This window comes from Euprymna scolopes, chromosome 27 (genome assembly GCF_053919585.1).
Source record: "Euprymna scolopes isolate OS-2025 chromosome 27, ASM5391958v1, whole genome shotgun sequence".
Lineage (NCBI taxonomy): Eukaryota > Metazoa > Mollusca > Cephalopoda > Sepiida > Sepiolidae > Euprymna > Euprymna scolopes.
Window position 1 is genome coordinate 92,566,008 of NC_136508.1, and position 25,492 is coordinate 92,591,499.

Genomic DNA, 25,492 nt, shown 5'->3' on the forward strand with positions numbered 1-25,492 from the left:
TTTGTGTTAGTTTTATTTTTAGTTTTAGTAAATAAAAAACATTTGTAAAAAGTAGTTTTTAGTTTAATAAAATGTCATTAAAAGTTAGTATGATATTATCAAAAGAAAATGGAAGCAGAAAAATTGGTATGACAGAAAAACAACTGTCACAAAATAAAAGATTTGAGATGTTCCTTCAGACCCTGCAGAAATAGAAATTATTTGAATTGTTAAATGGATGGCAAAATTGGTACAGACAAAAGCTTGTTCTCTCAGAACATGATTTGTAACAACGTTGATAAATGGGAGGTGATGGTGGTTCAGTGGTTAATGACATGGACTGACGACCTAGGTGTTTCATGTTTGAATTCAATTCATTCCACATAATCACTTTCACTTAGGATGTTGGCAACCTTCATGTAATCCTCCCATATATACTAAATGTCTTTATAGAAAAACATTTGACTAGAAAAATATTTGGAAAACCAATGGCAACAATAGAATTTTTGGATTCATACAAAATGAATAACCATTGATAATTTTAACTACAATCTGACTATTTATTTTTCCTCATATATCAGGCATTATGAAAACATATATGGACAATGAAAACTGATAGTCAAAAGAGAAGTAGCCTGTCCCCTATTCAATGTTTCAGATACAGACAGGTGCATTAGTAAAGAGCTTGCTGCTATAAAACGAAAATGCAATCACATAGGACATAAAAGTACACTTTGCAGAATAAAAATAAAACACAGAGTTTTATCATAATCACTAAATGTGATAGAATAGAAAATATCAAAAAGTTCGCTAAAATCAAAATATTATTATATACAATTGCAGCTCAACTCAGGTGCCCATTTGTTATTTATGAATCTGCAGAAATGAAATAAAATCAGCAATTTAAACATGTGAATAAACAGATAATTCATAATCTTTTCACAATAGAAAAATATCAAATAAAAATAAACATATTAAAGTTGAGTTCAGTAAACTTGCTTACCAGTTTGACAGTCATTCCCATTGTATCCAGCTGCACATTTCCTATCTTGACAATACCCAGTTGCTTTATTGCAGAAGTTAAAGTTTGCACAACGACAGGTTTTCAAACATCCACTGCCAAATTTACCATCTGGACAAACTGAAAAAAGAACAGAAATAAAACATAAAAGAAACAAATTAATTAATTTATTAAGATTAATTAAGTTTAGATTAGAATTAATTTATAAGATTAATTAACAAATTGATTTATTAAGATAAAGTTTAGATTAGAATTAATTTATTAGACAAATGAAGTTTACACTTTTTTATTTTACCATAGAAATTTTAGTAAACACAATATACGTAAAGCAACAGTAATAAATACACAATCTTTTTTCAATTTTAATTTAAAAAGAAAAACGCAAATAATAAAAAATACCGTTTTGCCTGACTCTTCCATTTTATTGAGCCAAAGTCAATTGCGTCCAAGCATTTACAGTAAATAAACAAAATTAAAAATTGTTTCATCAGTATTTCTTCTAGTTTAATTTTCTGAAATCACATGGGTATAACTTTTGACAACTTCAGCAACTTTAACAATATTTATCTGAAATTTCCCAATACTTTTCATGTGTTGTTTGCTGTCTGTCTATTTTCTTTAGTCACCTTTTTCTTTAGACACCTGTATATGTTATCAAAAAAATCCCACCTATAAATAATTGTAACTATATCTTTAGTAACCTGTATAGGTTATCAACAATAATTTCTACAAATAATTGTAACTATATATTTAGTCACCTGTATATGTTATCAACAATAACACCTACAAATAATTGTAATTATAACTTTAGTCACCTGTAAATTTTATCAAAAATAACACGTACAAATAATTGTAATTATATCTTTAGTCACCTGTATATGTTATCAACAATAACACCTATAAATCAGTGTAACTATATCTTTAGTCACCTGTATATGTTATCAACAATAACACCTATAAATAAGTGAACCTATATCTTTAGTCACCTGTATATGTTATCAACAATAACACCTACAAATAATTGTAATTATATCTTTAGTCACCTGTATATGTTATCAACAATAACACCTACACATAATTGTAACTGTATCTTTTGTCACCTGTATATGTTATCAACAATAACACCTACAAATAATTGTAAGTATATATTTAGTCACCTGTATATTTTATCAACAATAACACCTACAAATAATTGTAACTATATCTTTAGTAACCTGTATATGTTATCAACAATAACACCTACAAATAATTGTAACTATTTTCTTTTGTCACTGTATATGTTATCAACAATAACACCTACAAATAATTGTAACTATATCTTTAGTCACCTGTATATGTTATCAACAATAACACCTACAAATAACTGTAATTATATCTTCAGTCACCTGTATATGTTATCAACAATAACACCTACAAATAATTGTAATTATTTTCTTTAGTCGTCTATATATGTTATCAACAATAACACCTACAAATAACTGTAAATATATCTTTAGTCACTTGTATATGTTATCAACAATAACACCTATAAATAATTGTAACTATATATTTAGTCACCTGTATATGTTATCAACAATAACACCTACAAATAATTGTAACTATATATTTGGTCACCTGTATATATTTTCAACAATAACACCTACAAATATTTGTAATTATATCTTTAGTCACCTGTATATGCTATCAACAATAACACCTACAAATAATTGTAACTATGTCTTTTGTCACCTGTATATGTTATCAACAATAATACCTACAAATAATTGTAATTATATCTTTAGTAACCTGTATATGTTATCAACAATAACACCTTCAAATAATTGGAAGTATATCTTTAGTCACCTGTATATGTTATCAACAATAACACCTATAAATAATTGTAATAATTGTCTTTTGTCACTGTATATGTTATCAACAATAACACCTATAAATAATTGTAAGTATATCTTTAGTCACCTGTATATGTTATCAACAATAACACCTACAAATAATTGTAACTATATCTTTAGTCACCTGTATTTGTTATCAACAATAACACCTACAAATAATTGTAATTATATCTTCAGTCACTTGTATATGTAATCAACAATAACGCCTACAAATAATTGGAAATATATCTTTTGTGACCTGTATATGTTATCAACAATAACACCTACAAATAATTGCAACTATTTTCTTTAGTCAGCTGTATATGTTATCAACAATAACACCTACAAATAATTATAACTATTTTCTTTTGTAACTGTATATGTTATCAACAATAACACCTAAAAATACTTGTAACTATATCTTTAGTCACCTGTATATGTTATCAACAAAACCACCTACAAATAATTGTAACTATATCTTTAGTAACCTGTATATGTTATCAACAATAACACCTACAAATAATTGTAACTATATATTTAGTCACGTGTATATGTTATCAACAGTAACACCTACAAATAATTGTAACTATATCTTTAGTCACCTGTATATGTTATCAACAATAACACCTACAAATATTTGTAAGTATATATTTAGTCACCTGTATATGTTATCAACAATAACACCTACAAATAATTGTAACTATATCTTCAGTCACCTGTATATGTTATCAACAATTACACCTACAAATAATTGTAACTATTTTCTTTTGTCACTGTATATGTTATCAACAATAACACCTACAAAGAATTGTAACTATATATTTAGTCACCTGTATATGCTATCAACAATAACACTTACAAATAATTGTAACTATATCTTTAGTCACCTCTATATGTTATCAACAATAACACCTACAAATAATTGTGACTATATCTTTAGTCACCTGCATATGTTATCAACAATAACACCTACAAATAATTGTAAGTATATCTTCAGTCGCCTGTATATGTTATCAACAAAAACACCTACAAATAATTGGAAATATATCTTCAGTCACCTGTATATGTTATCAACAATAAAACCTACAAATAACTGGAAATATATCTTTTGTCACCTGTATATGTTATCAACAATAACACCTATAAATAATTGTAATAATTGTCTTTTGTCACTGTATATGTTATCAACAATAACACCTATAAATAATTGTAAGTATATCTTTAGTCACCTGTATATGTTATCAACAATAACACCTACAAATAATTGTAACTATATCTTTAGTCACCTGTATTTGTTATCAACAATAACACCTACAAATAATTGTAATTATATCTTCAGTCACCTGTATATGTTATCAACAATAAAACCTTCAAATAATTGGAAGTATATCTTTAGTCACCTGTATATGTTATCAACAATAACACCTATAAATAATTGTAATAATTGTCTTTTGTCACTGTATATGTTATCAACAATAACACCTATAAATAATTGTAAGTATATCTTTAGTCACCTGTATATGTTATCAACAATAACACCTACAAATAATTGTAACTATATCTTTAGTCACCTGTATTTGTTATCAACAATAACACCTACAAATAATTGTAATTATATCTTCAGTCACTTGTATATGTAATCAACAATAACGCCTACAAATAATTGGAAATATATCTTTTGTGACCTGTATATGTTATCAACAATAACACCTACAAATAATTGCAACTATTTTCTTTAGTCAGCTGTATATGTTATCAACAATAACACCTACAAATAATTATAACTATTTTCTTTTGTAACTGTATATGTTATCAACAATAACACCTAAAAATACTTGTAACTATATCTTTAGTCACCTGTATATGTTATCAACAAAACCACCTACAAATAATTGTAACTATATCTTTAGTCACCTGTATATGTTATCAACAATAACACCTACAAATAATTGTAACTATATATTTAGTCACGTGTATATGTTATCAACAGTAACACCTATAAATAATTGTAACTATATCTTTAGTCACCTGTATATGTTATCAACAATAACACCTACAAATATTTGTAAGTATATATTTAGTCACCTGTATATGTTATCAACAATAACACCTACAAATAATTGTAACTATATCTTCAGTCACCTGTATATGTTATCAACAATTACACCTACAAATAATTGTAACTATTTTCTTTTGTCACTGTATATGTTATCAACAATAACACCTACAAAGAATTGTAACTATATATTTAGTCACCTGTATATGCTATCAACAATAACACTTACAAAAAATTGTAATTATATCTTTAGTCACCTGTATATGTTATCAACAATTACACCTACAAATAATTGTAACTATATCTTTAGTCACCTCTATATGTTATCAACAATAACACCTACAAATAATTGTGACTATATCTTTAGTCACCTGCATATGTTATCAACAATAACACCTACAAATAATTGTAACTATATATTTAGTCACGTGTATATGTTATCAACAGTAACACCTACAAATAATTGTAACTATATCTTTAGTCACCTTTATATATTATCAGCAATAACACCTACAAATATTTGTAAGTATATATTTAGTAACCTGTATATTTTATCAACAATAACACCTACAAATAATTGTAACTATATCTTTAGTAACCTGTATATGTTATCAACAATAACACCTACAAATAATTGTAACTATTTTCTTTTGTCACTGTATATGTTATCAACAATAACACCTACAAATAATTGTAACTATATCTTTAGTCACCTGTATATGTTATCAACAATAACACCTACAAATAACTGTAATTATATCTTCAGTCACCTGTATATGTTATCAACAATAACACCTACAAATAATTGGAAATATATCTTCAGTCACCTGTATATGTTATCAACAATAAAACCTACAAATAACTGTAAATATATCTTTTGTCACCTGTATATGTTATCAACAATAACACCTACAAATAATTGTAAATATATCTTCAGTCAGCTGTATATGATATCAACAATAACACCTACAAATAATTGGAAATATATCTTTAGTCACCTGTATATGTTATCAACAATAACACCTACAAATAATTGTAATTATATCTTTAGTCACCTGTATATGCTATCAACAATAACACCTACAAATAATTGTAACTATGTCTTTTGTCACCTGTATATGTTATCAACAATAATACCTACAAATAATTGTAATTATATCTTTAGTAACCTGTATATGTTATCAACAATAACACCTTCAAATAATTGGAAGTATATCTTTAGTCACCTGTATATGTTATCAACAATAACACCTATAAATAATTGTAATAATTGTCTTTTGTCACTGTATATGTTATCAACAATAACACCTATAAATAATTGTAAGTATATCTTTAGTCACCTGTATATGTTATCAACAATAACACCTACAAATAATTGTAACTATATCTTTAGTCACCTGTATTTGTTATCAACAATAACACCTACAAATAATTGTAATTATATCTTCAGTCACTTGTATATGTAATCAACAATTACACCTACAAATAATTGTAACTATTTTCTTTTGTCACTGTATATGTTATCAACAATAACACCTACAAAGAATTGTAACTATATATTTAGTCACCTGTATATGCTATCAACAATAACACTTACAAATAATTGTAATTATATCTTTAGTCACCTGTATATGTTATCAACAATTACACCTACAAATAATTGTAACTATATCTTTAGTCACCTCTATATGTTATCAACAATAACACCTACAAATAATTGTGACTATATCTTTAGTCACCTGCATATGTTATCAACAATAACACCTACAAATAATTGTAAGTATATCTTCAGTCGCCTGTATATGTTATCAACAAAAACACCTACAAATAATTGGAAATATATCTTCAGTCACCTGTATATGTTATCAACAATAAAACCTACAAATAACTGGAAATATATCTTTTGTCACCTGTATATATTATCAACAATAACACCTATAAATAATTGTAATAATTGTCTTTTGTCACTGTATATGTTATCAACAATAACACCTATAAATAATTGTAAGTATATCTTTAGTCACCTGTATATGTTATCAACAATAACACCTACAAATAATTGTAACTATATCTTTAGTCACCTGTATTTGTTATCAACAATAACACCTACAAATAATTGTAATTATATCTTCAGTCACCTGTATATGTTATCAACAATAAAACCTTCAAATAATTGGAAGTATATCTTTAGTCACCTGTATATGTTATCAACAATAACACCTATAAATAATTGTAATAATTGTCTTTTGTCACTGTATATGTTATCAACAATAACACCTATAAATAATTGTAAGTATATCTTTAGTCACCTGTATATGTTATCAACAATAACACCTACAAATAATTGTAACTATATCTTTAGTCACCTGTATATGTTATCAACAATAACACCTACAAATAATTGTAATTATATCTTCAGTCACTTGTATATGTAATCAACAATAACGCCTACAAATAATTGGAAATATATCTTTTGTGACCTGTATATGTTATCAACAATAACACCTACAAATAATTGCAACTATTTTCTTTAGTCAGCTGTATATGTTATCAACAATAACACCTACAAATAATTATAACTATTTTCTTTTGTAACTGTATATGTTATCAACAATAACACCTAAAAATACTTGTAACTATATCTTTAGTCACCTGTATATGTTATCAACAAAACCACCTACAAATAATTGTAACTATATCTTTAGTCACCTGTATATGTTATCAACAATAACACCTACAAATAATTGTAACTATATATTTAGTCACGTGTATATGTTATCAACAGTAACACCTACAAATAATTGTAACTATATCTTTAGTCACCTGTATATGTTATCAACAATAACACCTACAAATATTTGTAAGTATATATTTAGTCACCTGTATATGTTATCAACAATAACACCTACAAATAATTGTAACTATATCTTCAGTCACCTGTATATGTTATCAACAATTACACCTACAAATAATTGTAACTATTTTCTTTTGTCACTGTATATGTTATCAACAATAACACCTACAAAGAATTGTAACTATATATTTAGTCACCTGTATATGCTATCAACATTAACACTTACAAATAATTGTAATTATATCTTTAGTCACCTGTATATGTTATCAACAATTACACCTACAAATAATTGTAACTATATCTTTAGTCACCTCTATATGTTATCAACAATAACACCTACAAATAATTGTGACTATATCTTTAGTCACCTGCATATGTTATCAACAATAACACCTACAAATAATTGTAAGTATATCTTCAGTCGCCTGTATATGTTATCAACAAAAACACCTACAAATAATTGGAAATATATCTTCAGTCACCTGTATATGTTATCAACAATAAAACCTACAAATAACTGGAAATATATCTTTTGTCACCTGTATATGTTATCAACAATAACACCTACAAATAATTGTAAATATATCTTCAGTCAGCTGTATATGTTATCAACAATAAGACCTACAAATAATTGGAAATATATCTTCAGTCACCTGTATATGTTATCAACAATAAAACCTACAAATTACTGGATATATATTATTTGTCACCTATATATGTTATCAACAATAACACCTACAAATAATTGTAACTATATCTTCAGTCAGCTGTATATGTTATCAACAATAACACCTACAAATAATTGGAAATATATCTTTAGTCACCTGTATAGGTTATCAACAATAACACCTACAAATAATTGTAATTATATCTTTAGTCACCTGTATATGCTATCAACAATAACACCTACAAATAATTGTAACTATATCTTTAGTCACCTGTATATATTATCAACAATAACACCTAAAAATAAATTGTAATTATATCTTCAGTCAGCTGCATATGTTATCAACAATAACACCTACAAATAATTGGAAATATATCTTCAGTCACCTGTATATGTTATCAACAATAAAACCTACAAATTACTGGATATATATTATTTGTCACCTGTATATGTTATCAACAATAACACCTACAAATAATTGTAACTATATCTTCAGTAAGCTGTATATGATATCAACAATAACACCTACAAATAATTGGAAATATATCTACAGTCAGCTGTATATGTTATCAACAATAAGACCTACAAATAATTGGAAATACATCTTTAGTCACCTGTATAGGTTATCAACAATAACACCTACAAATAATTGTAATTATATCTTTAGTCACCTGTATATGCTATCAGCAATAACACCTACAAATAATTGTAACTATATCTTTAGTCACCTGCATATGTTATCAACAATTACACCTACAAATAATTGTAATTATATCTTCAGTCACCTGTATATGTTATCAACAATAACACCTAAAAATAATTGGAAATATATCTTTAGTTACCTGTATATTTTATCAACAATAGAACCTACAAATTACTGGATAGATATTATTTGTCACCTGTATATGTTATCAACAATAACACCTACAAATAATTGTCACTATATCTTCAGTCAGCTGTATATGTTATCAACAATAACACCTACAAATAACTGGAAATATAGCTTAAGTCACCGGTATAGGTTATCAACAATAACACGTACAAATAACTGTAATTATATCTTTAGTCACCTGTATATGCTATCAACAATAACACCTACAAATAATTGTAACTATGTCTTTTGTTACCTGTATATGTTATCAACAATAATACCTACAAATAATTGTAATTATATCTTTAGTCACCTGTATATGTTATAAACAATAACACCTACAAATAATTGGAATTATTTTCTTTTGTCATTGTATATGTTATTAAAAATAACACCTACAAATAATTGTAACTATTTTCTTTAGTCACCTGCATATGTTATCAACAATAACACCTACAAATAATTGTAACAAGTTTCTTTAGTCACCTGTATATGTTTTCAACAATAACACCTACAAATTATTGTAACTATATCTTTAGTCACCTCTATATGTTATCAACAATAACACCTACAAATAATTGTAATTATATCTTCAGTCAGCTGTATATGCAATCAACAATAACACCTACAAATAATTGTAACTATATCTTTAGTCACCTGTATAGGTTATCAACAATAACACCTACAAATAACTGTAATTATATCTTTAGTCACCTGTATATGCTATCAACAATAACACCTACAAATAATTGTAATTATTTTCTTTTGTCATTCAATATGTTATTAAAAATAACACCTACAAATAATTGTAACTATTTTCTTTAGTCACCTGTATATGTTATCAACAAAACCACCTACAAATAATTGTAATTATATCTTCAGTCAGCTGTATATGCAATCAACAATAACACCTACAAATAATTGGAAATATATCTTTAGTCACCTGTATATGTTATCAACAATAAAACCTACAAATAATTGTAATTATATCTTTAGTCACCTGTATATGCTATCAACAATAACACCTACAAATAATTGTAACTATGTCTTTTGTCACCTGTATATGTTATCAACAATAATACCTACAAATAATTGTAATTATATCTTTAGTCACCTGAATATGTCATCAACAATAACACCTACAAATAATTGGAAGTATATCTTTAGTCACCTGTATATGTTATCAACAATAAAACCTATAAATAATTGTAATTATTGTCTTTTGTCACTGTATATGTTATCAACAATAACACCTATAAATAATTGTAAGTATATCTTTAGTCACCTGTATATGTTATCAACAATAACACCTACAAATAATTGTAACTATATCTTTAGTCACCTGTATATGTTATCAACAATAACACCTACAAATAATTGTAACTATTTTCTTTTGTCACTGTATATGTTATCAACAATAACACCTACAAATAATTGTAACTATATATTTAGTCACCTGTATATGCTATCAACAATAACACCTACAAATAATTGTAACTATATCTTTAGTCACCTGTATATGTAATCAACAATAACACCTACAAATAATTGTAACTATATCTTTAGTCACCTGTATATGTAATCAACAATAACACCTACAAATAATTGTAACTATTTTCTTTTGTCACTGTATATGTTATCAACAATAACACCTACAAATAATTGTAACTATATATTTAGTCACCTGTATATGCTATCAACAATAACACCTACAAATAATTGTAACTATATATTTAGTCACCTGTATATGCTATCAACAATAACACCTACAAATAATTGTAACTATATCTTTAGTCACCTGTATATGTTATCAACAATAACACCTACAAATAATTGTAACTATATCTTTAGTCACCTGTATATGTAATCAACAATAACACCTACAAATAATTGTAACTATTTTCTTTTGTCACTGTATATGTTATCAACAATAACACCTACAAATAATTGTAACTATATATTTAGTCACCTGTATATGCTATCAACAATAACACCTACAAATAATTGTAACTATATCTTTAGTCACCTGTATATGTTATCAACAATAACACCTACAAATAATTGTAACTATATCTTTAGTCACCTGTATATGTTATCAACAATAACACCTACAAATAATTGTAACTATTTTCTTTTGTCACTGTATATGTTATCAACAATAACACCTACAAATAATTGTAACTATATATTTAGTCACCTGTATATGCTATCAACAATAACACCTACAAATAATTGTAACTATATATTTAGTCACCTGTATATGCTATCAACAATAACACCTACAAATAATTGTAACTATATATTTAGTCACCTGTATATGCTATCAACAATAACACCTACAAATAATTGTAATTATATCTTCAGTCAGCTGTATATGTTATCAACAATGACGCCTACAAATAATTGGAAATATATCTTTTGTCACCTGTATATGTTATCAACAATAACACCTACAAATAATAGTAACTATTTTCTTTAGTCAGCTGTATATGTTATCAACAATAACACCTACAAATAATTATAACTATTTTCTTTTGTAACTGTATATGTTATCAACAATAACACCTAAAAATACTTGTAACTATATCTTTAGTCACCTGTATATGTTATCAACAAACCCACCTACAAATAATTGTAACTATATCTTTAGTCACCTGTATATGTTATCAAAAATAACACCAACAAATAATTGTAACTATATATTTAGTCACGTGGATATGTTATAAACAGTAACACCTACAAATAATTGTAACTATATCTTTAGTCACCTGTATATGTTATCAACAATAACACCTACAAATAATTGTAACTATATCTTCAGTCACCTGTATATGTTATCAACAATTACACCTACAAATAATTGTAACTATTTTCTTTTGTCACTGTATATGTAATCAACAATAACACCTACAAATAATTGTAACTATATATTTAGTCACCTGTATATGCTATCAACAATAATACCTACAAATAATTGTAATTATATCTTTAGTCACCTGTATATGTTATCAACAATAACACCTAAAAATAATTGTAACTATTTTCTTTAGTCACCTGTATATGTTATCAACAATAACACCTACAAATAATTGTAACTAGTTTCTTTAGTCACCTGTATATGTTTTCAACAATAACACTTACAAAATATTGTAACTATATCTTTAGTCACCTCTATATGTTATCAACAATAAAACCTACAAATAATTGTAATTATATCTTCAGTCAGCTGTATATGTTATCAACAATAACACCTACAAATAATTGGAAATATATCTTTAGTCACCTGTATAGGTTACCAACAATAACACCTACAAATAACTGTAATTATATCTTTAGTCACCTGTATATGCTATCAACAATAACATCTACAAATAATGTAACTATGTCTTTTGTCACCTGTATATGTTATCAACAATAACACCTACAAATAATTGTAATTATATCTTTAGTCACCTGTATATGTTATCAACAATAAAACCTACAAATAATTGTAATTATTTTCTTTTGGCATTGTATATGTTATTAAAAATAACACCTACAAATAATTGTAACTATTTTCTTTTGTCACCTGTATATGTTATCAACAATAATACCTACAAATAATTGTAATTATATCTTTAGTCACCTGTATATGTTATCAACAATAACACCTACAAATAACTGGAAATATATCTTTTTTCACCCGTATATGTTATCAACCATAACACCTAAAAATAATTGTAAGTATATCTTCAGTCAGCTGTATATGTTATCAAAAATAACATCTACAAATAATTGGAAATATATCTTTAGTCACCTGTATATGTTATCAACAATAACACCTACAAATAATTGTAATTATATCTTCAGTCACCTGTATATGTTATCAACAATTACACCTACAAATAATTGTAACTATTTTATTTAGTCACTAGTATATGTTATCAACAATAACACCTACAAATAATTGTAACTATATATTTAGTCACCTGTATAGCTATCAACAATAACACCTACAAATAATTGTAATTATATCTTTAGTCACCTGTATATGTTATCAACAGTAACACCTACAAATAATTGTAACTAGTTTCTTTAGTCACCTGTATATGTTTTCAACAATAAAACCAACAAATTACTAAATATATATTATTTGTCACCTGTATATGTTATCAACAATAACACCTACAAATAATTGTAACTATATCTTCAGTCAGCTGTATATGTTATCAACAATAACACCTACAAATAATTGGAAATATATCTTTAGTTACCTGTATAGGTTATCAACAATAACACCTACAAATAACTGTAATTATATCTTTAGTCACCTGTATATGCTATCAACAATAACACCTACAAATAATTGTAACTATGTCTTTTGTCACCTGTATATGTTATCAACAATAATTCCTACAAATAATTGTAATCATATCTTTAGTCACCTGTATATGTTTTCAACAATAACACCTACAAATAATTGTAATTATTTTCTTTTGTCACTGTATATGTTATTAAAAAAAACACCTACAAATAATTGTAACTATTTTCTTTAGTCACCTGTATATGTTATCAACAATAACACCTACAAATAATTGTAAGTATATCTTTAGTCAGTTGTATATGTTAGCAAAAATAACACCTACAAATAATTGGAAATATATCTTTAGTCACCTGTATATGTTACCAATAATAACACATACAAATAATTGTAACTATGTCTTTAGTCACCTGTATATGTTATCAACAATAACACCTACAAATAATTTGAAATATATCTTTATTCACCTGTATATGTTATCAACAATAACACCTACAAATAATTGTAACTATATCTTTAGTCACCTGTATATTTTATCAACAATAACACCTACAAAAAATTGTAATTATATCTTTAGTCACCTGTATATGTTATCAACAATAACACCTACAAATATTTGTAAGTATATATTTAGTCACCTGTATATTTTATCAACAATAACACCTACAAATATTTGTAAGTATATATTTAGTCACCTGTATATTTTATCAACAATAACACCTACAAATAATTGTAACTAGTTTCTTTAGTCACCTGTATATGTTATCAACAATAACACATACAAATAATTGTAATTATATATTTAGTCACCTGTATATGTTATCAACAATAACACCTACAAATAATTGTAACTATATATTTAGTCACCTGTATATTTTATCAACAATAACACCTACAAATAATTGTAATTATATCTTTAGTCACCTGTATATGTTATCACCAATAACACCTACACATAATTGTAACTATATCTTTAGTCACCTGTATATTTTATCAACAATAACACCCACAAATAATTTGAAATATATCTTTAGTCACCTGTATATGTTATCAACAATAACACCTACAAATAATTGTAATTATATCTTGAGTCACCTGTATATGTAATCAACAATAACACCTACAAATAATTGTAATTATTTTCTTTTGTCACTGTATATGTTATCAACAATAACACCTATAAATAATTGTAAGTATATCTTTAGTCACCTGTATATTTTATCAACAATAAAACCTACAAATAATTGTAACTATATCTTTAGTAACCTGTATATGTTATCAACAATAACATCTACAAATAATTGTAACTATATATTTAGTCACCTATATATGCTATCAACAATAACACCTAAAATAATTGTAATTATATCTTCAGTCACCTGTATATGTTATCAACAATAACACCTACAAATAATTGGAAATATATTTTAGTCACCTGTATATGTTATAAACAATAACACCAACAAATAACTGGAAATATATCTTTTGTCACCTTCATATGTTATCAACAATAACACCTACAAATAATTGTAACTATATCTTCAGTCAGCTGTATATGTCATCAACAATAACACCTACAAATAATTGGACATATATCTTTAGTCACCTGTATAAGTTATCAACAATAACACCTACAAATAATTGAAATTATATATTTAGCTACCTGTATATGCTATCAACAATAACACCTACAAATAAGAGTAACTTTGTCTTTAGTTACCTGTATATGTTATCAACAATAATACCTACAAATAATTGTAATTATATCTTCAGTCACCTGTATATGTTATCAACAATCACACCTATAAATAATTGTAATTATTTTCTTTTGTCACTGTATATGTTATCAACAATAACACCTACAAATAATTGTCATTATTTTCTTTAGTCACCTTTATATGTTATCAACAATAACACCTACAACTGATTGTAATTATATATTTAGTCACCTGTATATGTTATCAACAATAACACCTACAAATAATTGTAACTATATATTTTGTCACCTGTATATATTTTCAACAATAACACCTACAAATAATTGTAACCATATATTTAGTCACTGTATAAGTTATCAACAATAACACCTATAAATAATTGTAACTATATCTTTAGTCACCTGTATATGTTATCAACAATAACACCTACAAATAATTGTAATTATATATTTAGTCACCTGTATATGTTATCAACAATAACACCTACAAATAATTGTAATTATATATTTAGTCACCTGTATATGTTATCAACAATAACACCTACAAATAATTGTAACTAGTTTCTTTAGTCACCTGTATATGTTATCAACAATAACACATACAAATTATTGTAGCTATATATTTAGTCAGCTGTATATGTTATCAACAATAACACCTACAAATAATTGTAACTATATATTTAGTCACCTGTATATGCTATCAACAATAACACCTACAAATAATTGTAATTATATCTTTAGTCACCTGTATATGTTATCAACAATAACACCTACAAATATTTGTAAGTATATATTTAGTCACCTGTATATTTTATCAACTATAACACCTACAAATATTTGTAAGTATATATTTAGTCACTTGTATATTTTATCAACAATAACACCTACAAATAATTGTAATTATATCTTTAGTCGCCTGTATATGTTATCAACAATAACACCTACAAATAATTGTAACTATATCTTTAGTCACCTGTATATGTTATCAACAATAACACCTACAAATAATTGTAACTATATCTTTAGTCACCTGTATATGTTATCAATAATAAAACCTACAAATAATTGTAATTATATCTTTAGTCACCTGTATATGTTATCAACAATAACACCTACAAATAATTGGAAGTATGTCTTTAGTCACCTGTATATGTTATCAACAATAACACCTATAAATAATTGTAATTATTGTCTTTTGTCACTGTATATGTTATCAACAATAACACCTATAAATAATTGTAAGTATATCTTTAGTCACCTGTATATGTTATCAACAATAACACCTACAAATAATTGTAACTATATCTTTAGTCACCTGTATATGTTATAAACAATAACACCTACAAATAATTGTAACTATTTTCTTTTGTCACTGTATATGTTATCAACAATAACACCTATAAATAATTGTAACTATATATTTAGTCACCTGTATATGCTATCAACAATAACACCTTCAAATAATTGTAATTATATCTTCAGTCACCTGTATATGTTATCAACAATAACACCTACAAATAATTGGAAATATATCTTTAGTCTCCTGTATATGTTATCAACAATAACACCTACAAATAACTGGAAATATATCTTTAGTCACCTGTATATGTTATCAACAATAACACCTACAAATAATTGTCACTATATCTTCAGTCAGCTGTATATGTTATCAACAATAACACCTTCAAATAATTGGACATATATCTTTAGTCACCTGTATAGGTTATCAACAATAACACCTACAAATAATTGTAACTATATCTTTAATCACCTGTATATGTTATCAACAATAATACCTACAAATAATTGTAACTATATCTTTAGTCACCTGTATATGTTATCAACAATAATACCTACAAATAATTGTAATTATATCTTTAGTCACCTGTATATGTTATCAACAATAACACCTACAAATAATTGTAATTATTTTCTTTTGTCACTGTATATGTTATCAACAATAACACCTACAAATAATTGTAATTATTTTCTTTAGTCACCTGTATATGTTATCAACAATAACACCTACAAATAATTGTAACTATATATTTTGTCACCTGTATATAATTTCAACAATAACACCTACAAATAATTGTAACTATTTTCTTTTGTCACTGTATATGTTATCAACAATAACACCTACAAATAATTGTAACTATTTTCTTTAATCACCTGTATATTTTATCAACAATAACACCTACAAATAATTATAACTATTTTCTTTTGTCACTGTATATGTTATCAACAATAATACCTACAAATAATTGTAATCATATCTTTAGTCACCTGTATAGGTTATCAACAATTACACCTACAAATAATTGTAATTATATCTTCAGTCAGCTGTATATGTTATCAACAATAAACCCCTACAAATAATTGTAACTATATATTTAGTCACCTGTATATGCTATCAACAATAACACCTACAAATAACTGTAAATATATCTTTAGTCACTTGTATATGTTATCAACAATAACACCTATAAATAATTGTAACAATATCTTTAGTCACCTGTATATGTTATCAACAATAACACCTACAAATAATTGTCACTATTTTCTTTAGTCACCTGTATATTTTATCAACAATAACACCTACAAATAATTGTAACTATATCTTTAGTCACCTGTATATGTTATCAACAATAACACCTACAAATAATTGTACCTATATATTTAGTGATCTGTATATGTTATCAACAATAACACCTACAAATAATTGTAACTATATATTTTGTCACCTGTATATATTTTCAACAATAACACCTACAAATAATTGTAACTATATATTTAGTCACCTGTATATGTTATCAACAATAACACCTACAAATAATTGTAACTAGTTTCTTTAGTCACCTGTATATGTTATCAACAATAACACCTACAAATAATTATAACTATTTTCTTTTGTCACTGTATATGTTATCAACAATAACACCTACAAATAATTGTAACTATATATTTTGTCACCTGTATATATTTTCAACAATAACACCTACAAATAATTGTAACTATTTTCTTCTGTCACTGTATATGTTATCAACAATAACACCTACAAATAATTGTAACTATTTTCTTTAGTCACCTGTATATTTTATCAACAATAACACCTAAAAATAATAATAACTATTCTCTTTTGTCACTGTATATGTTATCAACAATAACACCTACAAATAATTGTAATTATATATTTAGTCACCTGTATATGTTATCAACAATAACACCTACAAATAATTGTAACTATATATTTAGTCACCTGTATATGTTATCAACAATAACACCTACAAATAATTGTAATTATATATTTAGTCACCTGTATATGTTATCAACAATAACACCTACAAATAATTGTAACTAGTTTCTTTAGTCACCTGTATATGTTATCAACAATAACACCTACAAATAATTGTAACTATATCTTTAGTAACCTGTATATTTTATCAACAATAACACCTACAAATAATTGTAACTATATCTTTAGTCACCTGTATATGTTATCAACAATAACACCTACAAATAATTGTAATTATATATTTAGTCACCTGTATATGCTATCAACAATAACACCTACAAATAATTGTAACTATATATTTAGTCACCTGTATATGTTATCAACAATAACACCTACAAATAATTGTAACTATATATTTAGTCACCTGTATATGTTATCAACAACAACACCTAAAAATAATTGTAACTATATCTTCAGTCACCTGTATATGTTATCAACAATAACACCTACAAATAATTTGAAATATATCTTTAGTCACCTGTATAGGTTATCAACAATAACACCTACAAATAATTTGAAATATATCTTTAGTAACCTGTATATGTTATCAACAATAACACCTACAAATAATTTGAAATATATCTTTAGTCATCTGTATATGTTATCAACAATAACACCTACAAATAATTGTAACTATATATTTAGTCACCTGTATATGTTATCAACAACAACACCTAAAAATAATTGTAACTATATCTTCAGTCAACTGTATATGTTATCAACAATAACACCTACAAATAATTTGAAATATATCTTTAGTCCCCTGTATAGGTTATCAACAATAACACCTACAAATAATTGTAATTATATCTTTAGTCACCTGTATATGCTATCAACAATAACACCTACAAATAATTGTAACTATGTCTTTTGTCACCTGTATATGTTATCAACAATAATACCTACAAATAATTGTAACTATATCTTTAGTCACCTGTATATGTTATCAACAATAACACCTACAAATAATTGTAATTATTTTCTTTTGTCACTGTATATGTTATTAACAATAACACCTACAAATAATCGTAACTATTTTCTTTAGTCACCTGTATATGTTATCAACAATAACACCTACAAATAATTGTAATTATATCTTTAGTCACCTGTATATGTTATCAACAATAACACCTACAAATAATTGTAATTATATCTTTAGTCATCGTTATATGTTATCAACAATAACACCTACAAATAACTGGAAATATATCTTTTGTCACCTGTATATGCTATCAACAATAACACCTACAAATAATTGTAAGTATATCTTCAGTCAGCTCTTTATGTTATCAACAATAACACCTACAACTAATTGGAAATATATCTTTAGTCACCTGTATATGTTATCAACAATAACACCTACAAATAATTGTAACTATTTTCTTTAGTCACCTGTATATGTTATCAACAATAAAACCTACAAATAATTATAACTATTTTCTTTTGTCACTTTATATGTTATCAACAATAATACCTAAAAATACTTGTAACTATATCTTTAGTCACGTGTATATGTTATCAACAGTAACACCTACAAATAATTGTAACTATATCTTTAGTCACCTGTATATTTTATCAACAATAACACCTTAAAATAATTGTAATTATATCTTTAGTAACCTGTATATGTTATCAACAATAACACCTACAAATATTTGTAAGTATATATTTAGTCACCTGTATATTTTATCAATTATAACACCTACAAATATTTGTAAGTATATATTTAGTCACCTGTATATGTTATCAACAATAACACCTAAAATTAATTGTAATTATATCTTTAGTCACCTGTATATGTTATCAACAATCACACCTTCAAATAATTGTAACTATATCTTTAGTCACCTGTATATTTTATCAACAATAACACCTACAAATAATTGTAACTATATCTTTAGTCACCTGTATATGTTATCAACAATAACACCTACAAATAATTGTAGCTATATCTTTAGTCACCTGTATGTTATCAACAATAACACCTACAAATAATTGGAAGTATATCTTTAGTCACCTGTACATGTTATCAACAACAACACCTAAAAATAATTGTAATTATTGTCTTGTGTCACTGTATATGTTATCAACAATAAAACCTATAAATAATTGTAAGTATATATTTAGTCACCTGTATATGTTATCAACAATAAGACCTACAAATAATTTTAACTATATCTTTAGTCACCTGTATATGTTATCAACAATAACACCTACAAATAATTGTAACTATATATTTAGTCACCTGTATATGTTATCAACAATAACACCTACAAATAATTGTAACTATTTTCTTTAGTCACCTGTATATGTTATCAACAATAACACCTACAAATAATTGTAACTATATATTTAGTCACCTGTATATATTATCAACAACAAAACCTAAAAATAATTGTAACTATATGTTCAGTCACCTGTATATGTTATCAACAATAACACCTACAAATAATTTGAAATATATCTTTAGTAACCTGTATAGGTTATCAACAATAACACCTACAAATATTTGTAAGTATATATTTAGTCACTTGTATATTTTATCAACAATAACACCTACAAATAATTGTAATTATATCTTCAGTCATCTGTATATGTTATCAACAATAACACCTACAAATAATTTGAAATATATCTTTTGTCACCTGTATATGTTATCAACAATAACACCTACAAATAATTGAACCTATATCTTTAGTCACCTGTATATTTTATCAACAATAACACCTACAAATAATTGAACCTATATCTTTAGTCACCTGTATATGTTATCAACAATAACACCTACAAATAATTGTAACTATATCTTCAGTCAGCTGTATATGTTATCAACAATAACACCTACAAATAACTGGAAATATATCTTTAGTCACCTGTATAGGTTATCAACAATAACACCTACAAATAATTGTAATTATTTTCTTTTGTCACTGTATATGTTATCAACAATAACACCTACAAATAATTGTAATTATTTTCTTTAGTCGTCTATATATGTTATCAACAATAACACCTACAAATAACTGTAAATATATCTTTAGTCACTTGTATATGTTATCAACAATAACACCTATAAATAATTGTAACTATATATTTAGTCACCTGTATATGTTATCAACAATAACACCTACAAATAATTTTAACTATATATTTGGTCACCTGTATATATTTTCAACAATAACACCTACAAATAATTGTAACTATTTTCTTTTGTCACTGTATATGTTATCAACAATAACACCTACAAATAATTGTAACTATTTTCTTTAGTCACCTGTATATTTTATCAACAATAACACCTAAAAATAATAATAACTATTCTCTTTTGTCACTGTATATGTTATCAACAATAACACCTACAAATAATTGTAATTATATATTTAGTCACCTGTATATGTTATCAACAATAACACCCACAAATAATTGTAACTATATATTTAGTCACCTGTATATGTTATCAACAATAACACCTACAAATAATTGTAACTATATATTTAGTCACCTGTATATGTTATCAACAATAACACCTACAAATAATTGTAACTAGTTTCTTTAGTCACCTGTATATGTTATCAACAATAACACCTACATATAATTGTAACTATATCTTTAGTCACCTGTATATTTCATCAACAATAACACCTACAAATAATTGTAATTATATCTTTAGTCACCTGTATATGTTATCAACAATAACACCTACAAATAATTGGAAATATATCTTTAGTCACCTGTATATTTTATCAACAATAACACCTACAAATAATTGTAATTATTGTCTTTTGTCACTGTATATGTTATCAACAATAACACCTATAAATAATTGTAAGTATATATTTAGTCACCTGTATATGTTATCAACAATAACACCTACAAATAATTTTAACTATATCTTTAGTCACCTGTATATGTTATCAACAATAACACCTACAAATAATTGTAACTATATATTTAGTCACCTGTATATGTTATCAACAATAACACCTACAAATAATTGTAACTATATATTTAGTCCCCTGTATATATTATCAACAACAACACCTAAAAATAATTGTAACTATATGGTCAGTAACCTGTATATGTTATCAACAATAACACCTACAAATAATTTGAAATATATCTTTAGTCACCTGTATAGGTTATCAACAATAACACCTACAAATAATTTGAAATATATCTTTAGTAACCTGTATATGTTATCAACAATAACACCTACAAATAATTTGAAATATATCTTTAGTCACCTGTATATGTTATCAACAATAACACCTACAAATTACTGGATATATATTATTTGTCACCTGTATATGTTATCAACAATAACACCTAGAAATAATTGTAACTATATCTTCAGTCAGCTGTATATGTTATCAACAATAACACCTACAAATAATTTGAATAATATCTTTAGTCACCTGTATAGGTTATCAACAATAACACCTACAAATAATTGTAATTATATCTTTAGTCACCTGTATATGCTATCAACAATAACACCTACAAATAATTGTAACTATATATTTTGTCACCTGTATATATTTTCAACAATAACACCTACAAATAATTGTAACTATATATTTAGTCACCTGTATATGTTATCAACAATAACACCTACAAATAATTGTAACTAGTTTCTTTAGTCACCTGTATATGTTATCAACAATAACACCTACAAATAATTATAACTATTTTCTTTTGTCACTGTATATGTTATCAACAATAACACCTACAAATAATTGTAACTATATATTTTGTCACCTGTATATATTTTCAACAATAACACCTACAAATAATTGTAACTATTTTCTTTTGTCACTGTATATGTTATCAACAATAACACCTACAAATAATTGTAACTATTTTCTTTAGTCACCTGTATATTTTATCAACAATAACACCTAAAAATAATAATAACTATTCTCTTTTGTCACTGTATATGTTATCAAAAATAACACCTACAAATAATTGTAATTATATATTTAGTCACCTGTATATGTTATCAACAATAACACCTACAAATAATTGTAACTATATATTTAGTCACCTGTATATGTTATCAACAATAACACCTACAAATAATTGTAATTATATATTTAGTCACCTGTATATGTTATCAACAATAACACCTACAAATAATTGTAACTAGTTTCTTTAGTCACCTGTATATGTTATCAACAATAACACCTACAAATAATTGTAACTATATCTTTAGTAACCTGTATATTTTATCAACAATAACACCTACAAATAATTGTAACTATATCTTTAGTCACCTGTATATGTTATCAACAATAACACCTACAAATAATTGTAATTATATATTTAGTCACCTGTATATGTTATCAACAATAACACCTACAAATAATTGTAACTATATATTTAGTCACCTGTATATGTTATCAACAATAACACCTACAAATAATTGTAACTATATATTTAGTCACCTGTATATGTTATCAACAACAACACCTAAAAATAATTGTAACTATATCTTCAGTCACCTGTATATGTTATCAACAATAACACCTACAAATAATTTGAAATATATCTTTAGTCACCTGTATAGGTTATCAACAATAACACCTACAAATAATTTGAAATATATCTTTAGTAACCTGTATATGTTATCAACAATAACACCTACAAATAATTTGAAATATATCTTTAGTCATCTGTATATGTTATCAACAATAACACCTACAAATAATTGTAACTATATATTTAGTCACCTGTATATGTTATCAACAACAACACCTAAAAATAATTGTAACTATATCTTCAGTCAACTGTATATGTTATCAACAATAACACCTACAAATAATTTGAAATATATCTTTAGTCCCCTGTATAGGTTATCAACAATAACACCTACAAATAATTGTAATTATATCTTTAGTCACCTGTATATGCTATCAACAATAACACCTACAAATAATTGTAACTATGTCTTTTGTCACCTGTATATGTTATCAACAATAATACCTACAAATAATTGTAACTATATCTTTAGTCACCTGTATATGTTATCAACAATAACACCTACAAATAATTGTAATTATTTTCTTTTGTCACTGTATATGTTATTAACAATAACACCTACAAATAATCGTAACTATTTTCTTTAGTCACCTGTATATGTTATCAACAATAACACCTACAAATAATTGTAATTATATCTTTAGTCACCTGTATATGTTATCAACAATAACACCTACAAATAATTGTAATTATATCTTTAGTCATCGTTATATGTTATCAACAATAACACCTACAAATAACTGGAAATATATCTTTTGTCACCTGTATATGCTATCAACAATAACACCTACAAATAATTGTAAGTATATCTTCAGTCAGCTCTTTATGTTATCAACAATAACACCTACAACTAATTGGAAATATATCTTTAGTCACCTGTATATGTTATCAACAATAACACCTACAAATAATTGTAACTATTTTCTTTAGTCACCTGTATATGTTATCAACAATAAAACCTACAAATAATTATAACTATTTTCTTTTGTCACTTTATATGTTATCAACAATAATACCTAAAAATACTTGTAACTATATCTTTAGTCACGTGTATATGTTATCAACAGTAACACCTACAAATAATTGTAACTATATCTTTAGTCACCTGTATATTTTATCAACAATAACACCTTAAAATAATTGTAATTATATCTTTAGTAACCTGTATATGTTATCAACAATAACACCTACAAATATTTGTAAGTATATATTTAGTCACCTGTATATTTTATCAATTATAACACCTACAAATATTTGTAAGTATATATTTAGTCACCTGTATATGTTATCAACAATAACACCTAAAATTAATTGTAATTATATCTT

At 25.5% G+C, this 25,492-nt stretch overlaps 1 protein-coding gene across 4 annotated transcripts in view; it reads right to left on the reverse strand.

Moving 5' to 3' along the window:
- LOC145248990 (uncharacterized) overlaps positions 1 to 25,492 on the reverse strand; it is a 351,345-nt gene that overhangs the window by 97,148 nt on the left and 228,705 nt on the right. For all 4 annotated transcript variants that reach the window (XM_080110828.1, XM_080110829.1, XM_080110831.1 and 1 more), the window contains one exon: positions 983 to 1,120. In XM_080110828.1, the coding sequence (XP_079966954.1) occupies positions 983 to 1,120 (138 nt within the window). The remainder of the gene's footprint in view (positions 1 to 982; positions 1,121 to 25,492) is intronic.